This window comes from Carassius auratus, unplaced genomic scaffold, assembly GCF_003368295.1.
Source record: "Carassius auratus strain Wakin unplaced genomic scaffold, ASM336829v1 scaf_tig00028054, whole genome shotgun sequence".
NCBI classification, from domain to species: Eukaryota; Metazoa; Chordata; class Actinopteri; order Cypriniformes; family Cyprinidae; genus Carassius; species Carassius auratus.
Window position 1 is genome coordinate 6,242 of NW_020525654.1, and position 26,406 is coordinate 32,647.

The window sequence follows — 26,406 nt, forward strand, 5'->3', positions numbered from 1 at the left end:
ATAATCCAGAGAATCTTTATTAATCCAACACGGGTAATTCCAACATGGAACACAGAAGGAAGACACACATACCGACTTGTAGACACGACAAAAACAGACTAGGACCTTACATAAGATAATTAGAGAAACACAGATGAGAGGAATGACTAAATTAATGGGGACATGGAACACATGGGGAAGAAACTAGACACACTTGGAATCAAATTAACCAACCATGGAAGACAGAAACTGGGTCACAGGGGCAAAAACACACATAATGAGTCCAGGGGTGTGACAGTTACAGTCAATTTTATCCATTAAGGTGACTTTTATTCATTTCTGGATGGCCATAAATTCTCATTTAACAAAAGCAAATGTAAAGTCACCTGGCAAACTTATTTGAGACATTCAACTATTCTTTATTTTTTCATGGTCTTCATATAAGAGTCACGGATTCGTACTGGACAGAGGACTCAGATGCAGAGTAAAGAAAAAGGAGAATCTTTATTCTCGCCACAAAACATTACATAACATAAACAATAATTAAAAGCTCTGGCGCACACAGAGATCTCCGAGCTGGCCGGCACACTGCGGACCACTCGCGCTGCCGGATCTCCGAATTACGGATCCTTTGACACAAGAACAGAAGGTGAGACTGATACTGAGAATGATGCAAAACATGGGCAAAGACAAAACAATCTACTCACGACCACAGACAGAAAAGCACAGACATATAATGGAGTGGGGGAACAAGCGACAGGTGGGGAAGAATCAGCTCGTGATCAGCACAACCCCGCCATGATCAGCGCTGATTGCCCAGACCACGAGCTACTGAACACAGACATCCCAAGTCTCCCGGAAGTTCCGGGAGTCTCCCGCATATTGACCCACAAATTAGTTAAAATCTAGTCTAGACAGACTGAGCAAAAGCGCGCATGCGAAACAGATACTGTGTTTCAAACCGTGTAGCGCAAGCAAGGCAGAGAGGGAGAGGGAGCGAGAGACCTTGCGTGTGTGTGCTAATGTGCGTGTGTGCGAAGCGCATGTCAGACAGAGAGAATCCTGATTGGCCTGTTTCTGCAAATCAACCAATCAATTGTCAGTGTGGGCGGGCTTTTATCGCTTCTCCCGTACAAAATCAATCAGTTATGTCTATCTAGAAACAATGAACTTTTGCTGTTCCAAAACTGTCTCATAAAGGTTGAGAATGCCCAGGCTAAAAAACTGTATAAACATTTAATAACACTTCAGATATGCTGAGTCCCTTTTATTTGGTTTGTTTTATTTTATTTATTTTGTTTTAGCTTATTTATACTCTTCGGGATACCTCCCTGAAATTACTTTTTGCAGGTTGGGATGTCTGTGAACAGACAGGACAACACAGACCACAGGGGAAGCTAAGACGGCACCCTGCACCGTGACAATAAGAGCTTACTGTGGACTGGATTGCACTGCTCAGTCAACAAAGAGGCTTCCATAACTGTGGCAATCTGGAAGCTGTTGTTAATATGAGACCATGGCCTTCATGACAAATTCTCATTAAAAAATCATGCAGGCAACACCAAATGAAACAGTCACCTGAAAGATGAAACAACATTCTGACACCACAAGGAACAAGCAGCATCTCAAGCAGTAAAACCTGATCTGACTGTCAACACATGCTGTGACCTTGAGAAATGTATGTTGCTGCACTCTGCAGATCTTTCATATGGAAATTGAATGCATATTGTTGGTGCTTATAGTTTGAATAAAGAACAATGTGAGAGAGCACCACTGAATAAAGTGCCTATTACATTAATATAATCCAGCCTTTGCTTTTCTTTGTTAGCATTATGTATGTATGCATGTATGTATTTTACATAGATCTCAGACACACATTTTGCCAATCATTCATAGAAGAAAGCAGAACACACTTTTCTGTCTCTAAGAGACGCAATTAGCTCCTCCTTTATTCACTAACCAGAACTTTTGAGTACAAAACAGGAAGAGATTTTAGCTTTCAAACCCAATAAACTTCCAGTGTTAATGGGGGGCTTTAAATCTATAGTCAGGATGTAGCCTCCCATTACTCCCGTTAACTGATTATTGCTTAAAATCCATTAAGACTACATTTACACGACAACAATGTAGTCAAAAACTGAAAAGTTTTTCCCTTGCGTTTCTAAAAGGTTTCACGTATGTACGTCAAAGATTTCAAAACGATTCATATTTACACATATTCGTGAAAACATCCAAAACGCTATATTACCTATATCAGGCCTGTAGTTGGCGCTGTCACCTTGTTAGTAAACAGTACCTGTAGGGAAGTGACGATGTTGTATATAATGCGTCTCCACTGTTGAGCAGCAACAACAGTACCATATACTTTGCCATTGTTGTGTATGTTTGTTCACGCTTGCCTTTAGAATCAACAGGTACTGCAAATGTCGGAAACAATAACTGTGGCGTTTTCAACTTGCACTTTAAAACCTGTGATAGGTAAAAATAGATAGCCTGAATGCACTGTAAGTCGCTTTGGACAAAAGCGTCTGCTAAATGCATTAATTTCATTTTATTTTATTTTATTTTAATTTGAAAATATGGGTTTTCAAACCCCAAAACACAGTTGTCGTATAAACAAACAGGCCAAAATCATAAAAAAGTTTCCTATTTTTGGCTGAAAACGTTGTGTAAATGGTCACTGAGATGTTCTGCTTTTCAAGACATTATAAAATACATCATATTCGAATAGTGTTACAATATTCCAAAACTACAGCCAGAACCTTTTAGTGTGTAATTTGTCACTAGTGCATTCAGAGCACATCCTGGAAATCAGTGTGTTCGTTTTTATTCATAATTATGAATTGTTATATTCAGCAGTTGTAAAGTCATGAACAGTGGATTGACATTATTGTATGTCCAAGTAACCATGTAGGAAACAGACTGGATGGAGGTGGTAGCAGCGCATGGAGAGATGCTGACCAGCACACAGAAGGCTGACTCAGCACTATAACTGACCTCTATGCAAGAACGTGACTACCACTGTTTATTTTTCAAGTTCGAGAGATGCATTTAATGCAGAACAATTGCAAATGCATAGTAAAAAGCCTCTTGCACAAGCTATGAGAGATTCTACTTTCTATTAAATTTTTTATGTGCATTATCAGTCTGTGACTTATAGCCTATAAATGATATCTAAGGTTCACTTAACCTTCACAAATGTGGTTTACCTCATCAGTAATGGATAACTCCTGAACCGATATAGACCGAAACTCCATAATATTAGCTGATTCTCTAGAAGCAAAATGATTTGTAACAACTTCGTATTACTCACATGCAACCAAATGTCCTATAATTAGATTAAATCGATGAGAGACCTGAAACATAATCAGTTTAGTGGAAAAGGTCAGAGGCATTTGTTTCTTGTGAAATATCTACAACCTGAGTTCACATTATGGAACGAGAACTGATAATGAATTAGAGTCCATTAAGTCTTTTAAATCTGCCATTTCATTTATACTGACCTCTTGGCCTTGTCAGTTACTAGTCTCTTAAAACCAAAGTGTTTACCAACATCTTACATTTTCAGATTAGAGTGCTGTGCACAAGTAATTATGAAATTAATCTGCATTTAAGTGCATGTTGCTTTAATCCTGCCGGCTGTGCTCTCACTCTCTCTCTCTCTCTCTCTCTCTCTCTCTCTCTCTCTCTCTCTCTACCGGAAACAAGGTCACATCACACCATTGTTATACATAATACATAAACTTCAAAAAAATGCTTTTGTGAGATATGCTATTCTAAACATTTATTTATTGCAATATTAGGATTCAATTACACAGTATGATTTCTATGGAATGCTTAATCTTAAAACCACTTTGCTCTAATCTTTGAGAGATAAAAAGGCTAAAAGCTGGAAAATGTTCAAATGCAAGAGAGGGTTCATGGAAAGTTTTGTGACTGAAGATGTTTGCAAAAATGGTTACCAATTAATAATTTGGAAAACTATGTAGTGGATGTGCAGTTGAAAATAGCCTGTAGATCACAGTGGTTCTCAGCTGGTGGGTAGTGACCTGAAAATGGTTTGCAGGTCTATTTTGATAGGGTCTTGAATGTAAGTTGTAAAATTTTACTTTTGAAAGGGAGGATGGAGAAATGTTGTTTATATCAAAGGGTGTTCTATTACATCTAATGCAATTTTTGAAATTCTGAGAACTATTAAAACTATTGAAATACTGAGACATTTGTACATGTTTCTGTTTACTCTGTCATTTTTTTTTTTTTATCATTTATTTGTTTTTGTTGCGCTTTTGCTGAAGAGGCAGCCACCTACAACAACCACACAGAACTGCAGGAGTACCTACACAGTGATTGCTTGTATCAAAAAGTGCACTGATGATATGACAGTCACCAAGACAATCACCACACATGCAAACCAGAAGCCGTGGATGACAGCAGAGGTTCGTGGGCTGCTAAAGACCAGAGATGAAGCATTCAGATCAGAAGACAAAGCAGCAAGAGCCAATCTGTCATGTGGCATCAAAAATGCAAAACAGTCATATGCTCAAAATAAAAATCAATCACTTCACAGACAGCAGAGACACATGGAGCCTGTGGCAAGCCATTCAGACCATCACTGACTACAAGCCCTTGCCACAGGCCTGTGATGACGACACATCCCTCCCGGATACACTCAACCTCTATTATTCATGGTTTGACATGCAGCAAAACTGCCCACACCTCCCCAACGACCAGGTGCTCTGTCTGTCTCCAGCCGATGTAAGGAAGACTCTATCTAGGATTAACCCACGCAAGGCCGCGGGTCCCAACAACATACCTAGCAATGTACTGAAAGACTGTGCTGTACAGCTGACAGATGTCATAACAGATATCTTCAACAGCTCGTTGAGCCAGGCAGTCATCCCCGCATGTCTCAAATCCACAGCAATCATGACGATACCAAAGAAATCGCCTGTGTACTATCTAAACGACTACCGTCCCATAGCACTGACTCCAATCATGATGAAGTGCTTTGAGAGGTTAGTCATGCACAACATCAAAACCACCCTACCCAACACATTTGATCCACTCCAGTTTGAATACCGTCAAAACCGATCTACAGACGATGCAATTTCCTCCACCCTCCACCTGGCTCTTACCCACCAAGAGAATAAAGACTCCTATGTTAGAATGCTGTTCATTGACTTCATCTTATCATTCAACACTTCAATTCCACAACAGCTCATTAATAAACTAAACTTGCTGGGCCCTAATGCCTCCCTTTGTAATTGGATCCTGGACTTTCTAATTGGAAGACCTCAGTCAGTCCATGTCGGCCACAACACCTCGAGCACTACCACACTGAGCACAGGTGCTCCACAAGGCTGTGTTCTCAGACCGCTGCTCTTCAAGCTGCTGACCCACGACTGCACTGCCAAGTTCATCAAGTTTGCGGATGACACAGCTGTGGTAGGTCTCATCAGCAACAGCGATGAAACGCACTACAGAGAGGAAGTGGCACAGCTGGCTGAATGGTGTGGCACTAACAACCTGTCCCTAAATTTGAGTAAGACAATGGAGGTTGTGATGGACTTTAGGAGAAACTCTGTTGACCTGACCATCGACAGCTTGACTGTGGAGAGAGTCAGCAGCACTAAATTCCTGGGGGTGCAAATCACAGACGATCTCACCGGGACCATCAACACCATGTCACTCTCCAAGATGGCACAACAGTACCTACACTTTCTCTTCCAGCTGAAAAGAGCAAGTCTCCCTCCACCCATTCTCACCACATTCTACAGGGGCACCAAAGAAAGCGTGCTGACCAGAACTGTAGTGCAGCAGACCACAAGACCCTCCAGCGGACAGTGAGCACAGCTGCAAAAATCATCTGTGCTCCTCTCCCCTCCATTCTGGATATTTTCCTTACATGATGCTCCAGCAAAGACAACAGTATCATGAAGGACCCCCCCACCCATCCATCCCACAATCTCTTCCAGCTACTACCATCAGGAAGGCTGTATCGGAGCATCAAATCCCGCTCCGCCAGACTGCTCAACAGCTTTTTCCCCCAGGCTGTGAGAGCCATGAACTCAAATCACCTCGCCCTCCTCTGAAACCCCACACAAACCCCCTACCTCCTGTAACATCTCACCTATTCCTCCCAACCCTCTCCTCTATGTGCACTAGGCACTTTTCACACACATTGCTGTGTGTGCATATTCCCAAAAAAGACTCTTTACATGATCATGCATTACAAATCATCTTGCACTGTTCTGCAGCCAGCTGCTTGACTTACAATGTTTCTCTTTGCACATGTACCGTATTTATTTTAGTTTATGTATAAGTAAAAATTTATATATAGTATATTTATAGTTAAAATCTGTCAGTAGGTTGCATCATTGTTGTATGTCTGTATTTATGTAGCACCGCAGTCCTGTGAGGCATGACATTTCATTCCACTGTATGTCCACATATATAGCAGAATGACAATAAAGCTCAACTTGACTTGACTGTTTATAGTAATATCATTACATTTAATGTTTATATTATGAATGTATTTTAGTTTGCTTTAGTATGTGTAGTCCAGTGGCTCACCACATTATGTATAATACTTAATCTGGGTGCTGAAGCAAACGTACAGTATAAATGAGTACAGTATAAAAAGTCTAGTTGTATAGAACTATTACTCTTGACCTTAGCCTTAATAACTACTTTTGAATGGAATCTGGTTGATTTTGTCATATAAAATAATATTTTGGACTTAAATAAAAACTTTTAATTTACATGTTTCCACATCTAAACATATTTTACAGTGTCTCTAAAGCATTTGTGGAAAGAATGGAGATGAGTATACCAATTGCACTCTGTCTGACCCTCAGGGCAAAATCTATCGGCCTCTTTTTCCAAACGTCACATCCACACAAACAGACTCATGAGAATTACCTTATACAGCTTTTTATGTTCTATTAATATATGCATGAAAGAATAAGTGAGGAAGAGGTCAGTCAGCTGTTTTCATCCATATATCATTAGTATAAAAACAGTATGTTGATCCAATAATGCAGTAACAATTTTCTCATTCACTGTTTATCACATGTGCAGGAACATTAAATAATTACATTTAAAATTAAACATAGAATTTGTAAACTAATAATTTCCAGCATAAGAGTACTCACGTTTTGTGGTGCTCTTAAAAATATTGCTTTTATTTTCCATTTTGAAATATGAAAATCACGTAAGGATATCAACATTCTGTCATGTTACTTTCAGATTAATTTTGTAAATTTATAATTTTGTATTGTATATTTTAGTCACGTGTGTCTCCTTGAATACAGAAACCATTTAAGGTTAATATCTGTAAACGAGCTGCCTAGACAATATTTTTGAGCAACATAGGCGTGTGTAACATTTTTGGGTAACACAGGTGCGGTACGAGACTGAAAAAACATTGCTCCACGCTAAATGCTGTCTAGACTGGTAGCTCACTAGATTTTGAAACACAACCCACTGACGCGTGTTTCTTAAGAAAAAAATCTTGCAATTAATAAATCTAGAGTAATTGCATGCAGAGTAGCCTAACCATTTAGATAAAAAAGCAAAATGGTTTGATAAACACGTTAATTCGAGTAAACGACAAAATGGGCGATATTGAGAGAATGTATTATTTCGAATTCATCATCATCACGACCGTGATTGAGACCGTTAAAAAAAAAATCCTTTTAACAGAGCAACTGATAGATGCAATTGTAGCTAGTATTACCAGTGTGATGTCCCGGTCCATGTAAAGTGTCAGTAAAAATCCAGCGTTCAGTGCTGATGGGTGTTGAGGATGCTGTGCAGATAGTGGTCCCTCCTCCTCGAGCGCCGGTGCAGTGTGATGATGATGATGATGATGATGCGCCGTCAGTGCGTCACTCTCATTTGTGGTGAAAATATTTTCCCAACTCAGTCATCGGTCTACTACATGTAAAGGTAGCCTACTCTAGATATGGAACATTGCAAATAATGTGGATATTTTAGACGCTGGACAGACAGCGAAATATTTTATTGAAAAAAAAGAAAGACATGAATGCATTTTAGATTTGTAAAAATATCATTTTTAAAACTGTAAAATATATTTTATGTAGAAATCAGAAAAAAATAGACAAAATAGATAAAATAGTAATATTGTTTGCAGTTGGACAGTGGGTATATTTGGGGGAGGGGGACGGGGGGGACTTGAAGGCTGCATCCTACATAGACAGTAAAAGAAATGGACACAGCGAACCCATTGGAACTCAATTGAGACAAGTGAAGCCCATTTTTAGCGTTTTTTAGCACTTCCGTTTCTGACGCGCAGACTCAAACGAAGCTTGACGACGTCAGCAACCTGTCTGACAGATGTAAATCTTCTAAGTGGCTGTGCGCGTGCAAACTGCCATCGTTAATCTTGCAGAGACAGCGAGCTTGAGCGGGGAGTTTTTTGGCGTGAGTGAGCAGGAGTAAGTATTCTGATTAATTATTTGAACTGGTTCAAAAAGATCCGGTTACATCGAAACATTAGTTCGTGAAACGGATATCACTACACTGTTGTGTTTTGAACTCTCTCTCTCTCACAACAGACACGGAAGAGAAGACAATGCTGAATAAAGTCGTAGTTTTCGCTATTTTTGGACCAAAATGTATTGCCTTGACAACCAATCATAACATTCCTTGCATTACCACAAGAGTAAACTACTATGCATGCATAGATATTATGCAAGTTGATATTCTGATCATATTTTTTTTTCCCTAGAACATTTTACCAATTCCATACGACATCAGTCCTAATGACTACTATTAATTTTGTATTTAATCATTTAGAATTTATATATTATTATTCATGAAGGCTGGAAGTGAATTTTTTTTTATATTTAGGTCTGCATAATTATTAAGCAGATTTTCTTTTAAAATCTCAAAATGGACTAAAAATGAACTCCCAAAACATGGACTCCCTCTGTATTTGTATTCTTTTTAAGTAATTAGTTGTTTAATTGTAGGCTATACATTTAGCCTTATTATCGTCCTGACCTACCCCTAACAATACACATACCTGTTGGTAACCCTGCTGAAATATTAACCTAATTTGTTTCAATATATTCTAGTTTATTCCGGTTAAAAATTCAGTTTTCTTGGAAAGAACGACTTATGTCTGAGCGAGACTTTAGTTAATTAGCCACTGTTACACCAAATTCTGTGATCTAGTAGGCACTGTAGCGAGGGAGTACATTGGATTAGCTCAATATAGCACCTACTTGTCATATAATTTGGTGGGTCACAGAATTCGGTACAATACTGGCCCTGCAGCAAACTCATTTAGCAGATCATAATATTGCTGATTTATACAGTCTGTCTAACAGACTTTTTGGTGAAGAAAGATAACTAGTCAGTCATAACTATGTTATTACTGAATACATTACTGTTTGTTCAATTTCAAATCTATAGATCCATTTTTTTTCTATTAAATTTGAGTTCATGTCATTTCTAATGATGTTACTTTGACAAGCATTGCCATACCATACAACGATGATATCATTATTTCATTAGCTGTGCATAATTTTCATCTCATGAATTGTATGTTGGTTTCAAACTATTTTAAATTAGAATAATTTTGGTAAATAAAGCACAATAATATTTCAAGAAGGTCAACATGAAAAGATTAATTTTAAATAAAATCCACAGAGAGGAAAGTTTATTAGCTATTATTATTATAGCTTTAGTAAACCTCTTCAAAGCAGACGCTATCATTGTTAAACACAACCACCAAGCATAATACATAGATCATACATTATTTTTAAATGTCACAAACTTGGATAAACTTAAACAATTCTACCTATGTATACAGAATTTAGAGAAGGGTCTGTGGGAATTTAAGCGACGTGAGTTTAACTTCCGCTGCTGTAGGTGTCGCTGGATTGAAATTTCATTTTCAACTCGGAACAACGAAGAAAAACAACAAGAGCTGTCAAAGCAGCAGAAATGTCAACAGATCGCCCTCTTCTAAACTATAAAAACGTTTACGTTTCAGAATAAATGTGAATCTTTCCCGGTGGTAAGTTCTGTAGAAACTGAGAAGCTCAGTAGTTTACCTCGTGGAGTAAGATACGTTACGCTAGCTAGAAAGTTTACACATAGCAAATTGCAAAAGGCAGTTTTTTGTTGTAGTTTGTTGTTAGTCTTTGTTATTTATTCAAACTAGTACACCAGACCACAAATAAAACAGTTAGACGCGTACTGTCCTACATTATCTTGTTTAACACGATAAAGCAACTTTTAACGTTGTTTGTGTATTTAAGGCGTGGTTATTGTTGTTAATATTGGCTTGTGTGTGTGTTCACTATTTAGTTGACTAAATAGATGTTTAGATGCGATTGATAATTTAATTGTCAATGCGAAGTGGACGTGCTGTGTTAGAAAGAACAATGACTAACCACGTGATTAGGCAATAAAAGAATAAAGCTCCATAATAACTTCTATATTGTGATAAGAGACATACACTTTTAACATATTGTACTTGGAAATGAACATTTAAAATAGATTTTTTTGTTTTTTATGTTTCCTCATCAGAGGGAACACAGAGCCATAGGTTGACAATGGCCACCCATCCAGCACCACTGCCATTGAGGGAGTTCTGCCCACTCTACTACCTTCTCAATGCCATCCCCACTAAAGTCCAGAAAGGTTTCCGCTCGATCCCGGTCTACTTGACTGCATTGGACAGCAACAGTGATTATGTGGCCATTGGCAGCAGCATTGGCATGCTGTACCTTTACGGCAGGAGAGTAAGCCAGATGAACAAATACAATATAGAGGTAAGTCTGCGTAGTGCTTCCTCTTTCTTCTGCATCACTCACTGTTGATCTCATTTGGTTAAGAAATGTTTTCTACAATATGTAATTTGTTTTAATAGGGCAAATGTGAGACCATTACTGCAGTGAAATTGCTGAATTGTTTCGATGATCTTGTGGCTGTTGGGACAGCATCAGGCCGGGTTGCTTTCTTTCAGCTTGTGTCACCATTGCCTGGTAGAAATAAAGAGGTACAATTTCATCTCAGATTACAGTTTTCAAGTAGCAAGGGTTTCATTAAATAAGTGATTAGGTTTATTTATTTTTTTCTCCAAGATAATTAACATTTTATTGGAATAATATGTCAATGACTGACTCTTTAATACAGCTTTTTTTTACTTTCCTTTTTACTTATTAGAAGATACAAATTAAGCATTTATTATATTTAGCTTTTAACTTTAATTTAGGTGTGTCTATGTCCCTTCCTAAAAAAAAAAAAAAATATATATATATATATATATATATATATATATATATATATATATATATATATATATATATATATATATATATATATATATATATGAAGAAACATTTATATGATTGATAAGCTGATTATTGATGAATACATCTTATTAGTAAAAGACCATGGTGTCAATTTCTGTGTCTTATTACAGCTGAGAAGATTTGATGTTGTGGGCTTGCACAAAAGCACAATTACTGCATTAACATGGAGTGCTAATGGCATGAAGCTCTTCTCTGGTGATGATAAAGGGAGGGTGGTTTGTTCTTCTGTGGACTTGGATCAAGTAAGTATTTTATAAGCAGTCGATTTAATCTGTTTCAGATATTCACTGTTAGATGGACCATATAGTTTTAGAAATCTGACATTTTTTGTCTTTCAGAAATCTGATTTTGTTTTACTGTCTAGTGGCTGAATATGTGTGTGTGTGTGTGTGTGTGCGCATTGGTCTTTAAGGGAGTATGTAATCCAGTGGTCCTCTTTGAAGAGCCTTCAGCAATAGTTCAGTTGGAATATAGTCAGAAAGTACTTTTGGTTTCGTCCCATCAGCGCTCTGTGCTCTTCTACACGCAAGAGCAGTCGCATCATCAGCTGGGCACTAAACCACGTAAAAGGTACAAAACCCTCAGGCCATCTTCGCCTAAAAGTAATCTGTCATTGTCAGAGTTGCAGCACTGCGTTTATGCTGAATTCTTGATATCTGGCTTTCTTTTTACAGCAATGGCAAGTTTGGTGCCTGCTTTCAACCAGCTCTGTGCAAACAGAGCGATCTGGTTGTTTATGCAGCCAGGCCTGGGTTGCGTCTGTGGACGACGGATGTGCGGGGACGTGTCGGGGAGACCCACATCCTAAAGCCACTTTTTAGTCAGGATATACCTCAGTTTGAGCTGTTTCCACGTTCAGGCTCCAACAGTGGCTACAAACTTTCAGAAAGACAGTTGGGAATAGTCAACTGCTTCCAGAAGGAGGGCTGGGTCCTCAGCTGGAACGAATATAGTGTTTATGTTGTGGACTGTACCAATCAAGTATGAATTAATCTAAATTATATTCATAATTGATATGTTGTCAATGCAAACTTAATTTGTGCATTTTTTCTCGCTTATTTCATTTGCTCTTTAAGGTCATCATTGGAGGATTGGAAAGCAGTGGAGATATAGTGTCTGTGTCATGCACGGAGAATGAAATCTTCATTCTGAAAGGAGATCGGGACATTTTGCGGATCTCAGATTGCCCCGAGGGATTGGTTTCCAACTGTGAGTACAGTACTGATGCCGTAATGGCAGTTTTAGTCATGCACTTTGCTCCATCAGCAGTACTCTGATATTAAGGGGTAGGAAAATGCCTCTTTTGCCCTTCGTAGTTGAAAAAAATGCATTGTTTTTTACAAATGTTTTTTACATTTGTGTGCCTCTCTCTCTTAACAAAAATATTAAATTTAAATTCTGAGTTAACATATAACCTAATGCTCTTGTTTACATTTAGAAATGTTGTGAAAAAATAGCTTATCAATTTTTTTATATCAATTAAAATATGATCTTAAAATGACTTAATTATTAGGTAATGTTTAATAAATTCATTAGTAAACATTAAAAAAATGCATTATCTCATGCTTCTACATATATATTGTATATATTCATATATCTGAATATATAACTAATGAATATAGACTAATGATTCGTTAAAGATTATATAAAGCTTGTTAATGATTTATTAATAAAAAAAGTTATTATAAAGTGTAATCAATTATCTCATTAATGTATCCTTGCTGAATAAAAGTATTAACTTCTTTTTTTATATATTTTGCTTGGAAAGAATTTAAGTATTACACGCATGTCCACACTTCTTTTGGGGCCGCTGTATCTTAGATGCATATCTTTCTTATGCTTTCTTCCTCAGTATTAGACCACTCCAACCATTTTACATCTCCTCCTTCCACATCCACTATATTGCTGCCTCCTAATGGTGCCGTGGAAATTGCTCAACCAATCAGGACCATGCCCATTATTACAGAGCAGGAGACTCAAGCCAGTCCTAACTCAGAGGAGGTGCATGATGGGGTTGAGCAGTCAGAGGAGGTGCAGGAGGAGCAGCATCCTGAGGAATTCGGTCATGTGGTAGAGGCTCTGGAGGTGGCAGAGGACTTGGAGCAGCAGCGGGCCAGTTTGGGTACAGTGGAGTCCCGCAGCCGCAGCAGCTCAGTCACCTCATGGGAGAGTGCACAGGGCATGTTTACCAACACGGAAGCCTCCACCTCAGAACTCTCCTCTAGCCGATACAGCCCCATCACCCAAGAAGATTTCCAACAGGAGCTGGTGGTCAAGGCCATCAAGTTGAAGAAGAAAGGCAAGAGAAGACGGCAGGGTAAGAGGATCAGTATCACATGATGTGGTGTGTAAATTTGATTATATTCCATTCACTGATGTTCTCCATACGTTCTTGTATAACTGTAGCGAGTGGGACCTGTGTCAACGAGCACAGCAGCTGGTCAGAGAACATTTTCAGCCAGGACAGTGCAGGCAGTGATGTTCTAAACACACCCATGAGCGAGCCTCCTTCAGACCACACCAGCCTTCTGTGCAGCAGCCCCGACCTGCACAGTGCCGGCTCACCTGACCAGGATGGTTCCATCTGTGGAGAATCCCACAATTTAAATGCCTTTACCATTCAGAGCCCATCAGAGCCCTTACACAGCGAAGAGCCTCTTCAGGATCCAGTTAACCAAACAGCAGAGACCTTACCGGCTTGCCCTACATCACTGGCAATACAAGATATGGAGTGTCAGGTGTACAGTGAAAATGTGTTTGCAGAAAACGAGCAAATTGCAGCTACACCTGATGTGGACGTGCTACTGGAATGTACCTTCTCATACATGCAGGCAGCCGATGAGCAGGACATCATGAAGCAATATGTGAATGAGAGCAAAGACACCCTGAAGGATTCAAAGGAAGATTTTAAACGGAGTTTACATGGAGACTTTCATTTGGATTATGATCCCATTAGGCCGCTGGGTTACTCCCCGGAACCCGAGCCAACACCATCTAGTGACGAGGAGGACATCTATGCACATGGTGTGCCATCCAGTGCTAGTCTGGCGGACGGACTGAATGCCCTGAGCTTGCAGAGCTCATCTGCTGAGCAGAAGGAGGACGAAGAGACGCAGCTCCTCAAAGTCGACCAGGTAAGATAGCTAAAGAACTAACCGATCAGAGATCTGTATCAGATCAGGAGAAGGTTACTTGCATAATTTATAGAATTTTGGGTTCAGTCACTTATGTTCGATAAGGCTATATGTGTTTGGTTAAAGATTACAACACCAATATTTTGAAATATTCTTACATTAACAGTTTCTTTGTACAGTGTGTGTATATATATATATATATATATATATATATATATATATATATATATATATATATATATATATATAAACATAATATATGTAAAGTAATTTAAACCTGTGATGGTAAAGCTGTTTTTTCAGCACCATTATCCCAATCCTCATTCTCACATGATCTTTCAGAAATCATTCTAATATGCAGATTTGGTGCTCAATAAACATTTCATTTATTATCAACATTGAAAACAAAATTTTTTGGAAACCGAGAATTTTGATGAATGGAAGTTTAAAAGAATAGCATTTATTTAAAACAGAAATTTATGTAACATTATAAATGTCTTAACTGTCGCATTTGATCAATTTAGTGCATCCTCGCTGAATAAAAGTATGAAAGAACAGCAGTAGAATGTTTTTAAAAGTCTTTGTGAGAATCACCGTATTAAATTGTATTGATGTCATGTGTTCTCTGTTTTAATCTCGTTCCGTATGTATTTCTCTTTGTTTGAAGTTGGCTGAAAGTTGGATGGGCTACACTGGGCCTGGCGGTGGCATCCTCAGTCTAGTAGTAACGGACAGACATATCTGGTGTCTTGACTTTAAAGGAGGCCTTTTCTGTAGCGGTCTTCCTAATGCTAGCTTGAGCTGGCAGAAGTTTGAGGAAAATATCCATCAGGTGGCGCTGTCCCCATCAGGTAAAGGGCATAGATTTGTTTTGTTAATAAATAAGCACACAACTTCATAAGCAAGTATTAGTTATTGTTGTTCTAGACTAAACGTTGTCCTGTTGCTGATGTGTTTGCTTAGGCTCATTGCTGTGGAAGGTTGAGCAGAAGACCATGACTGCTTACGCTTGCGGGAAAATCACAATCAAAGGGAAGAGACACTGGTACAAAGCCCTGGATGACACAGTGTTTGTGGCTCTTGGTGATGACACAGCCTGGATCATTCGCACTAATGGAGACTTGTACATACAGACAGGTGTGAGAGAATAAACACACCATAGTGCTCTCACATTACAATGACATATTCTACTCATTGTTTATTGATCCGGGATAGAAGAAAGTATTTTACTTAAAATCTATTACAATATCGCCGCAGACCACAGAGAGAGATGTTATTTCACGATTGGACCACTAGAGAGTGCTGCATGTACTTGAGAATAAGTCATTGTACTTAAGTTAGCAGGACAGATCACCCCAAAATGAAAATTAATAATTTATAAAAAATTAATGAAAGTCATTATTAACTCACCTTGTTGTTTCAAACCCATGTGACTTTAATTCTCTAATGTAACACAAATGGAGAAATGCACTAGTTGCTTTTTTCTATGCAATTTAGTTCTCATGTGGGCTGATGACTTTAAAAGCTCAAAAGGATGCAATAGCATTAAAGAGGTCCATGTCACTTGAAAAAATAGTTTTAACTAACAAAATCATAATTATACTACAGTGTAATTGAATGGAAAAGAGCTACCAATTTAACTTTGGCATGCAGTGATGAAGATTATAATCAACTCAACTGTTTCCGTTACTTTATGGCTCTGTTAAAGCCTTATCTTCTCTTTATGACCCCCTACCTAAAGTGAGTTCATTAGCTACAGTACTGTGAACATATTACTAAAAATGTTCACTAGTAGCAGTTTCTGGTTTTATTGGGAATAATTACCATGAACATATGCATAAACCAACCGAAGGTGTGCTGTTGTAGTGTAATCAGCTGATGAATACCGTTGCTCTATGTGTGTCTTCAGGGCTGAGTGTGGACAGGCCATGTGCACGGTCAGTGAAGGTGGACTGTCCATGCCCCATGGCGCAGATAGCAGCACGTGGCATTGTGGCTTGGGCACTGAGTGAGCAGAGGGGTGTGTTTTACAGAGAGGGTGTCAGCAGCTATTGTGCAGAGGGGGAGCACTGGAAGCATGACACCGTCAGGTATGTCTGTCATCGTGGTTTTCTCTAAGCTGATTGCAAAATCACTATAGTGAATAAATAAAACAATGATTTCTGGACTGGTTTTACACGTAATGCAGTGTCAAAGTTGACACTATCTATATATATATATATATATATATATATATATATATATAATCATTTAGTACTGCACTTCAGAAGCTACAGAAGATAATTGCATGTTTCCAAGAAGACAAAATAAGTTACATTTAATAATAATATACTGCAAAGTGTATGTACAATTGATCACAGCTGTATGTCGCAACATAGCCCTGTAAGCAACATTTTGATTTATGAATATTTGATTTATGGCCTGCCAACCCTAACACTGTGCAAGTTGTGCTAATGCTAATTAATGTTTTTCAAAGGCATGTTGTTGATGTATATTGTGGATAAACTGGACATTTTTAATGCTAGCTTTTGCTGTAGAAATAAATTTAAGCATTGATAGGACCTCTACTGCCTCTACTGCCCTGAAAGACAGCGGAGACCAGGACAACTAGAGCCCCAGATACAGATCCCCTGTAAAGACCTTGTCTCAGAGGATCACCAGGACAAGTCCACAGGAAACAGATGATTCTTCTGCACAATCTGACTTTGCTGCAGCCTGGAATTGAACTACTGGTTTCGTCTGGTCAGAGGAGAACTGGCCCCCCAACTGAGCCTGGTTTCTCCCAAGGTTTTTTTTCTCCATTCTGTCACCGATGGAGTTTCGGTTCCTTGCCGCTGTCGCCTCTGGCTTGCTTAGTTGGGGTCACTTCATCTACAGCGATATCGTTGACTTGATTGCAAATTAAAACAGACACTATTTCAACTGAACAGAGATGACATCAATGAATTCAATGATGAACTGCCTTTAACTATCATTTTGCATTATTGAGACACTGTTTTCCAAATGAATGTTGTTCAGTGCTTTGGCGCAATGTATTTTGTTTAAAGCACTATATAAATAAAGGTGTTTGTGTGTCCATAGTGAGAGCCAAGGTCTTGAACCCATCTGTATTGCTCTGGGTGAGAATAACACAGTCTGGGCATTGGATACTTGTGGCAACTTATGGTTCAGAACAGGGGTCACGGCTAAAAATCCCCAAGGTGAAGATGATCACTGGTGGCAGGTATATACATGTAATATATTTATGCACGATATATCCTCTTCTAGAGCTGGTCAGATTTTCTGCCGCCTATATGCTGTTTGTTTACCACCCCTTCTGTAGATGAATTACACATTTTGTACAAAAATGCTAATTATTCCAAAAGCTCATTGATTGAAAGAGACCGCTTCATAGCATAAATGTTTCAGATTTATCAAAACAATTAACATCTTTTTCTCTGCATGACTTTTTCATTTAGGTGAGCATCACAGACTACGTGGTGTTTGATCAGGGTGGTCTTTTCCAGACTCTGATCCAGGCCACACAGACTGTCGCCACAGCCACCAGAGCTCCGGTCGAGCGGGTTGTTGAACGTCTGCGTGAGGCCTTCCTTTCCCAGCACTCCCAGTGCCAACCTAGCCTCATCAGTGTCAGCACCAGTGGCGTGTGGGTTGCTTCTGGACGGAACGAGTTTCACGTTGCCAAAGGCAGCCTCATCGGTATGACAAACTGAGTATGGGAAAACCAAAATATGCTTTTCATTTGTCTGAGGACCTTTTGATTGCTTCTTGTTTGAAAATTTCATCTTTTTTTAATAGTGATGTTCTTTTTAATGCAGGGGCATTTTGGAAGAATATTATACCTAGAGGAACAGCCTCTGCCACAAAATGGGCATTTGTGTTCTCCTCTGAGGCTCCAGATAAAGAGGGCATGTAGAAATCCTGTCTTTCTCTTCGCATTTTCACACCTGTGCAGTATCTGTTGGCGTGCAGAAAGCAATTAAATACTGCACACAATTGCAAACGATATATTCAAGCATGTTTGTTTATCTCGCGGATGTCTCCACAGGGAGTTTCCTATGGTTAGGCCAGAGCAGGAAAGACCTGTTCTGTATCTGGGACCAAGACCTCCAGATGCGGCCCTTCACCATACAGTTTCCCCCAGACGTAGAGATGGTGCAGCTCTCGGCCTGTCGTGATGCTCTGTGGGGTTTAGATCACCACGGCCACGTCCACATCCGCACTTTATCAGCCAGTTGTTCCACAGGAATGCAATGGACATTACTGGACCTCAGCCAGCTTGGTGAGAGAATTTTCTTTCCCTGTGACAGTAGCTTTATCAGTGGATCACATGCTGGCTAAATTTAAACACTTGTAATGTGTGAACACCCCCAAAAAAATTAGAAAACATTAATATTGTGAAACAGAACAAATTTTATCCTTGCAAAGCTGAATTTTTATTATTTATTATAACGTTGAAAACAGTTGTGAAGCTTAACATTTTTATGGAAATTGTTATACATTAGATACAAAAGAACAGATTTTTTTTAATTAGATTTTTTATAATAACTAACAAATTATCCCCTGAAAAATCTATTTGGACATTAGGAGAACTGTCAACAGGAGTTCTTTTTTTTTTGCATTCTCTCACATATGCATTAGATAGCACTTAATAGTCATCCTTATGATGATGATGTCTGACACATGATTTAAATAATTTGCTCAAATGTCGCTGCTCCTCAAGGTCTCAAATGTCATATACGTAGGTCGTGTGTGACAGAATGACGCAAGTTGGGCAGACCTTGCGGAGGACCCTCTCCTGTTTCTGTCCCTAGTTCAGATTACCATGTCTCCTGGCTGTCTATGTGATCTGCCTCTGACCTACTTCTGTCATATTCACAGATAACCAGCCCTCTCCCACTTCCACTGAAGCTATACTCCTATTAAACCCCTGTAGCTTTCACTTTAATGTCTTCAATTCCATTTCTGGGAATGTTTAGCTTCGGACATGTTAAATGGCAAGCCACGGTTTTGTGTATCATTCATAACCGCCTGTTGCTAGGGGTGCTGTTTATATTTTTAATTCAAGCAGGTGGTTCTTGCATAACACATGTTTTGTAATGAAGCCTGTAAGCTAGCTATCAAAGGTCATGAGAGGAAGAGATCAGTCCTTTAGTATTGAATATTGCAGTGATTAGGCTTTAGGAATGCATTAAACACACATTTAATCAGTGAATTTGGTAACAAGACACAAGTTCACAAATCCCAATTGCAATCAATGCAGCTTTCCATTGAAATGACAATGCAGGCTCACCTAATCTGATTACATCAGACATATTTTAATTACATGGCTTGCACTGCAATGCAGTCAATGGAAGGTGTTTGTTTATTGAGCACAAGTGTGTGTTTTGTGTCTGTGTCTGTGTGTGCGTCTGTTTGTGATGTGACATGGGTGGAGACACAAATAGGCAGAGCCACGTGATGGAACAACTGTAGCCCTGTCCGTCTCGAGTTATTAGAGTTGTATCTTGAAATACTGGTTTGTTAGAGTCTAGATGAGTCTCACAAACCTTGGTCTGTGTTAAAGGGATACTCCACCCCAAAATGAAAATTTTGTCATTAATCACTTACCCCTATGTCGTTCCACACCCGTAAGCTTAGTTCGTCTTCAGAACACAATTTAAGATATTTTGGATGAAAACCGGGAGGCTTGTAACTGTCACATAGACTGCTAAGTAAAATACACTGTTAAGGTCCAGAAAAGTATGTAAAGCATCGTCAGAATAATCCATCTGCCATCAATAGTTCAACTGTAATGTTATGAGGCGACGACGATACTTTTTGTATGCGAATAAAACAAAAATAACGACTTTATTGAACAACTTGTCTCCTCTGTGTCACTATACATCAGCATAGCGCCAATTTGGAGAATCTGAGCTGTACGCAGGCAGCATATTCTCTTCTGTGTCAGCCACGCCACACAGTTTTCTACAACTTGGGGGTAAGTGATTAATGGCAAAAGTTTTCATTTTGGGGTGGAGTATCACTTTAAATGTCCTGTGGCATTTGTTTTCATTGAGTTGTCTCGTTTCAGGTAAACTTTTAAAATGCTACAGTAGAAACACACTAATGGTTTAGAAAAAGGCCATCCAATGAACTGAAGCGTCAGCTTTGCTTTATCTCGTTTTTTTGGTAATTAATCAGCACATTGAGTAAAGAGCTGTTGTGGCCAAAGGCCAGGGGTGTGACGACATGTAAGCAATCTATTGTTTCCAGTCATTGTGTTCATCAGGCACCCTTTTTTTGCATTGATTTGGTAGATAGGTGTGTTCCGTTCTATCTAACTCCGTGAAAGAATGTGAGACAGCCAGCAATCGTCGATAAAGTAGATTTCACGTTTTTCTGTTTAAACCACTACATCTGAAAAAGGAATTCATTCAGTTTATGTAAAGGTAATGAACTAGGTGGGAATTTTTTTATTTTTATTTTCTTATTATTGTTATTGTTTGAGCTATTAGGAAAAAAAAGTGTCCCGATACTTTTATCTTAATTTTTATCTTAACAGAACTGAGTATATATTTATATATACACTACCATTCAAAAGTTTGGGGTCAGTAAGATTTTTGAAAGATTTCTCTAATGACTGCAAGGCTGCATTAGAGAGTAAAATATTAGTAGAGAAATATTATTACAATTTAAATTAAGCGTCTTCTATTTTAATATATTTTCAAATGTATTTTATTCCTGTGATTGCAAAGCTGAATTTCCAGCAGTCATTCTTCAGTCTTCAGTGTCACATCATCCTTCAGAAATCATTCTAATATGTTGACTTTTTGCTTTGGAAACATTTCTTCTTATTATTAACAGTGCTGAAAATGTTTGTAGGTGTTTTGTTTTGTTTTTGGTAGAAAACATTAATATTTTTTTCAGAACAGCGTTTATTTAAAGTTTTTTATATATATATATATATATATATATATATATATATATATAAAATTATAAATGTGTTACTGTAACTTTTGATCAGTTTAATGCATCCTTGCTGAATAAAAGTATTAATTTCTTTCATCACAAAAAAAAATAAAAAATCTTACAGACCTCAAACTTTTGTGCTGAAGTGTAAATATTAAATAGTGTTTTTATCATTTATATTGCTCAGTAGATATGTAATCACACTACAAAATGAATACTGTCATTGAAAGTAGGAGCTGTAAACGAAGGAGAGAATGTGTGTTAGTGTATCACGTTATGTTAAGATTTGCTTATCTAAGTGTTCAACAAAACCCTCATGACGTGCCTTGATGTAAAACTGTGTTTTCAAGGTTTCACAGTGCCTCTATCATATCATAGTGTACAGACAAGAGCTCTGTACAGTTCTAAAGTCTTAAGGAGTCTGGAAAAATGGCCCTGGATGTCCTTGACATAGACATTAGTGAAATGGTGCTAGATGTAATGTATGCTGTAGAGCTTAACTCAGCTTAACTTTTATCAGTCACCATCAGGTGGATTGTGATTGCAAAATATTTCCAGGTACAGTGAGTTATTTAAGGAATTGCAACACATTTAAAGTCTATTAAAATGTAGTCTCAACCTCAGACGTCACACCCATGGACCGCTGGCTGGATACATTTTTTTTTTTTTATGTATGTGAAATATTTAAAGTTTGCTACATATATAATCTTTACAAAACGTCCAAGAGTTTTACACACCGGTGTGTTCTGGTTACGTGAGTAATTAAAATGAACCTTTCAAATCTATTGTGTGTAACTTGTCTGATGTTGTTTACAGCAATAAATATGACCAATCGTATGGTATATTGATCAAATGTGTGCAATTATCTAAGTGAGACAAGTTTAGGTTGTGGAAAAGAATCCCTGAGTCTTACATTAATGGGATGTTCATTCCCTGAACCTCATGTTTTACTGGAATATCATAGTGACATGGGAAATCTTTCTTTTTCTCTCTCTGTTACTCCCTCACAGGACATGTGAAGTTTCTCAGTTTGTCTTGTGGCAGTCAAAATGTTTGGGCATGTGATAATAATGGAATGGTGTATTTTCGGGTTGGAACTCAACCTTTGAACCCCAGCATGATGCTCCCTGCCTGGATCTGCATCGAACCTCCCGAACAGGTAAACAAGCATTGTACTGACTGCAAAATCCTATCTGTAATGTAGTTACAGCTCATACACCAGCTTACATCCATTTTAAATACTCAAATGTTCAAAAGTTTGGGGTCAGTGAGATATATTTTAATTAAATTAATACTTCTATTCAAAGATACATTATGTACATTGATCAAAAGTGACAGTAAATACATTTTTGGTAAAAAAAAAAAAAAAAGATTTCGGGTTTTTAAAAGGACTGCTGTTCTTTTGGATTTATTTGCATCAATGAATCAGACAAATCAAAGAAAAAGTAGGGTTTCCACAAACATCGTAAGCAGCCCAACTGTTTTCAACATTGTTATTATTCAGAAATGTTTCTTGAGCAGCAAATCAGCATATTCAAATCATTTCTGAAAGATCATGTGACACTGAAGACTGGAGAAACAGCTGCTGTGCCATCACAGGAATACATTTTATAGAAAACGGGTATTTTAAATTGCAATAAAATTTCACAGTATTATTGTTTTTACTATATTTTTGATCAAATAAATGCCTTGGTGAGCACAAGAGAGACCTATAAAAACAAAAAACATAAAAAAAATCTTACTGACTCCAAACTTTTGAACTGTTATCAAACCATCATTAAAATTAATGTGACAGGTATCAAATTTGATGTTTTTAAATTATTCTTAAAAAAAAAAAATCCAATTCAGTTACATTTGTTTACAAATGACCAGCTGAATACTGATTCCATACAGAAAATTCTAGTTTACAGTAACTATTTTTTTTTTTTGATGAACCATTATTACCATGACCAGTGAGGGATACATTTGGCCCTTGACACAATGTGAATATTTCACCAACATTATACACTTCTCTTACTCTTGTGTGTTTTTTGAGCAGCCTGCTGGCCTTCATCTGGTGAAAATTCAAACTAGTCCAAATGACCGCATGCTGTGGGCGCTGGACAACAGAGGCAGTGTGCATGTGCGCGTCGGCATCACTGAAGAGATGCCTGTCGGAACTGCCTGGGAGCACATTCCTGGTATACCTTCATTACATAATCTCATTAGCTGTTTTTATTCTTCTTCTTGTATTCAGACTTTATTATTCCTCAACTCATTTTCAAAGATGTTTTATTAGAGCAGAAACTTGTTTGACTGGTTGTTGGTTCAAGTATTTTTTTCCAAACTGTAGGACTACAGGCAAGTCAATTGGTTCTAAGTATGAGGACAGCTTGGGTTCGCCTTCCTAATGGTGAAGTGGCACGTCGATACGGCATTACAGAGAGAAACCCAGCTGGAGACTACTGGAAGAAGATCCCAGGATTGGTCAGCTGGCTTGCAGGTGAGTGTTTAGAATCGGTGATGATGAAATGAATATCTGCATGCATAAATGAAAAAAAATGACCAAGTAGCTGTTTTTTTGCAGTGACCCCGATGGATGAACTGTGGGCAGTCGCTAGTGGTGCTCTCAACCAACGCCTTACCAAGACTCTACAGAATAACAGGAGCAACAGCCATGGCAACACGGGTTCTCTGAGTGGAGAGGAGCTGGAGGAAGAGTGGGAGGTGATTTAGATGCCACAAATTGTCAAAGTATCCCGGAAACACTGTTCTGTGAAATTTCTTTCCAGGCACTTTAATTATTCCTTCTTAAAGGAGTAGTTCACCTAAAAAAAAGAAAATTCTGTCGTCATTTACTCACCCTTATGTTGCTTAAATTCTTATTAGTATATTATGCTCTTTTGAAATTAAAATAATATGCTGTATTTTTCTATTGGGGGGGGGGTTGAACTCCTTGTGCACCTTATGACCTGAAATTGAAATTTTTATCCAGCACATTATTTTTGTAAGTTTTAATGTCTACATGCATTTTTAGATCAGTTATTAATTTTTTTAACTCCTATTGATTTAAGAAGGAGGTTCCGTTTATACATTATGATTCAAAAGTTTAGGTTCAGTAAGATTTTTATTTTATAAGATATTAATACTATCGAGCAAGAACGCATTGGAGTGATCAAAGGTGACAGTAAAAACATTTATAATGTTACAGAAGATTCTGATTTCAAATATCTATGTTTCTTTTAACTTTTTCAGTCATCAAACAATCCTGAAAACAAATGTATCGTAGTTCCCACAAAAATATTAAGCAGCACAGCTGCTTTAACATTGATAATAAAAATAAATTCAGCAGCAAATGAGCTTATTAGAATGATTCCTGAAGGATCATGTGACACTAAACTAAAGGCTACAGTAATGGCTGCAAATTCAGCTTTACCATCACAGGAATACATTATATTTTAAAAAATGTATAAAAAAAATAGCAAACAGTTATTTTACATTTTAAGAATATTTCAGAATATTGCTGTTTTTGATCAAATAAATGCAGCCTTGCTGAGCATAAAAGACCTTTGAATAGTAGAGTATCCTAATGCACTTTGCTCACAACATTGGAAATGGTTAATGTGAATCTGTTTATAGTGAATCTACTGCTTTAGAGGGATAGATTATGTAAATATCTCTTATTTGACCAAACACATTTTTATTATAATTATAAGTACAAGAAATATATGCTACAATATAGTTTAGACAAGGTTGGGGGTTTGATTCCGAGGGAACACATGATAGATAAAAATTGATAGCCTGAATGCACTGTAAGTCACTTTGGATAAAAGCGTCTGCTAAATGCATAAATTAAATTTTTAAATTTATAAAATATATTAGAGTGGCCTTTTATTGTGGCCAGCCTATGGCACACTTGTGTTTCATCATGCTGTCTAATCAGCACCTTGATATGCCACACCTGTGAGGTGGATGGATTATCTCAGCAAAGGAGAAGTGCTCACTAACACAGATTTAGACAGATTTGTGAACAATATTTGAGAGAAATAGGGCTTCTGTGAACATAGGAAAAAGTCTCAGATCTTTGAATTCAGCTTATAAACAATTGGGACCAAAACAAAAGTGTTTTGTTTATAATTTGGTTCATTGCACACACACACACACACACACACACACATATATATATATACATATATATATTCAGCTTTATCTGTAAATGCACTTGTACCTTGTTAAATACTTGACAGGAGTGCAATCATAATAGCATTTGGCACATACAGTATCTGTGAGTCGTATAGAGAGCACGGCCTCTAACTTGCCTCTGTCTACACTAAAGTGACGTGTTGCAGTTTAATGTGAGGTATTTTAAAAGGGCGGTTTGACTTTTAAATCCTAAAACAGAAGAAAAACTATTTGAACTTACTACTTGGTTGATAGAATCTATCATAGTCTGTTATGGAAAAATACTGTATAGTAATGCTGGACGAGCACTCTTCATATACATCCATATAAAGAATGCATCTTAATCTCATAGATAACTAAATATTAATTCAGTGCTAGGTCTGATGTATCATTTCCTTTCTTCTTTCTTTAGTGTCTGACTGTGAAGTGTTTGTAAATCTTCCTTTTTGACATTTTTACACCTCAGTAAGGCATCATATACAGATTGTTTTGGCCTGTTGTGCTCTACTAGTTTAAGTTTTGCACTTAGCTCATATTGTAAATCAGATTAAGGTGATAAATGTGGTACACTGGGCATGTAATGCTAAGCCAGTGTGGTTAAAGTGGTGATGCCGCTAAATGTGAACTCGCATATTGAACTGTGACTTAACCTTTGCAATCTTTACTCCATGCTTAGTCATGACAAACTTGCAAATAAAATCTTTACAGAAAGTGTCAATGCATTTTGTGGTTTATTTGCAACAGTGTGATATTATGGATGATGTACACTACCGAATGTTCGGATGCACTTGAATTTACACTACCGTTCAAAAGTTCTTATGATTTAAAAG

The 26,406-nt window shown here is 37.8% G+C and overlaps 1 protein-coding gene across 2 annotated transcripts; it reads left to right on the plus strand.

Moving 5' to 3' along the window:
• Positions 1–9,891: 9,891 nt before the first annotated feature.
• On the plus strand, positions 9,892–26,290 carry LOC113079440 (tectonin beta-propeller repeat-containing protein 2-like). Of its 2 annotated transcripts, XM_026251707.1 has the most exons (20): positions 9,892–10,027; positions 10,543–10,787; positions 10,886–11,014; positions 11,441–11,572; positions 11,743–11,900; positions 12,005–12,311; positions 12,407–12,539; positions 13,183–13,647; positions 13,737–14,464; positions 15,132–15,315; positions 15,428–15,601; positions 16,374–16,554; positions 17,546–17,687; positions 17,923–18,163; positions 18,283–18,372; positions 18,513–18,746; positions 22,426–22,574; positions 23,454–23,595; positions 23,748–23,897; positions 23,982–26,290. In XM_026251707.1, the coding sequence occupies exons 2-20, from the start codon at positions 10,569–10,571 to the stop codon at positions 24,128–24,130; spliced, it is 4,107 nt and encodes a 1,368-aa protein (XP_026107492.1). In that variant the 5' UTR covers positions 9,892–10,027; positions 10,543–10,568; the 3' UTR covers positions 24,131–26,290. The 2 variants fall into 2 exon arrangements, with proteins under 2 accessions (XP_026107492.1, XP_026107493.1); XM_026251708.1 differs by lacking the exons at positions 9,892–10,027; positions 10,543–10,787; positions 10,886–11,014 and having other exon boundaries at positions 11,442–11,572; positions 11,669–11,900.
• The last annotated feature ends 116 nt before the right edge of the window (positions 26,291–26,406 follow it).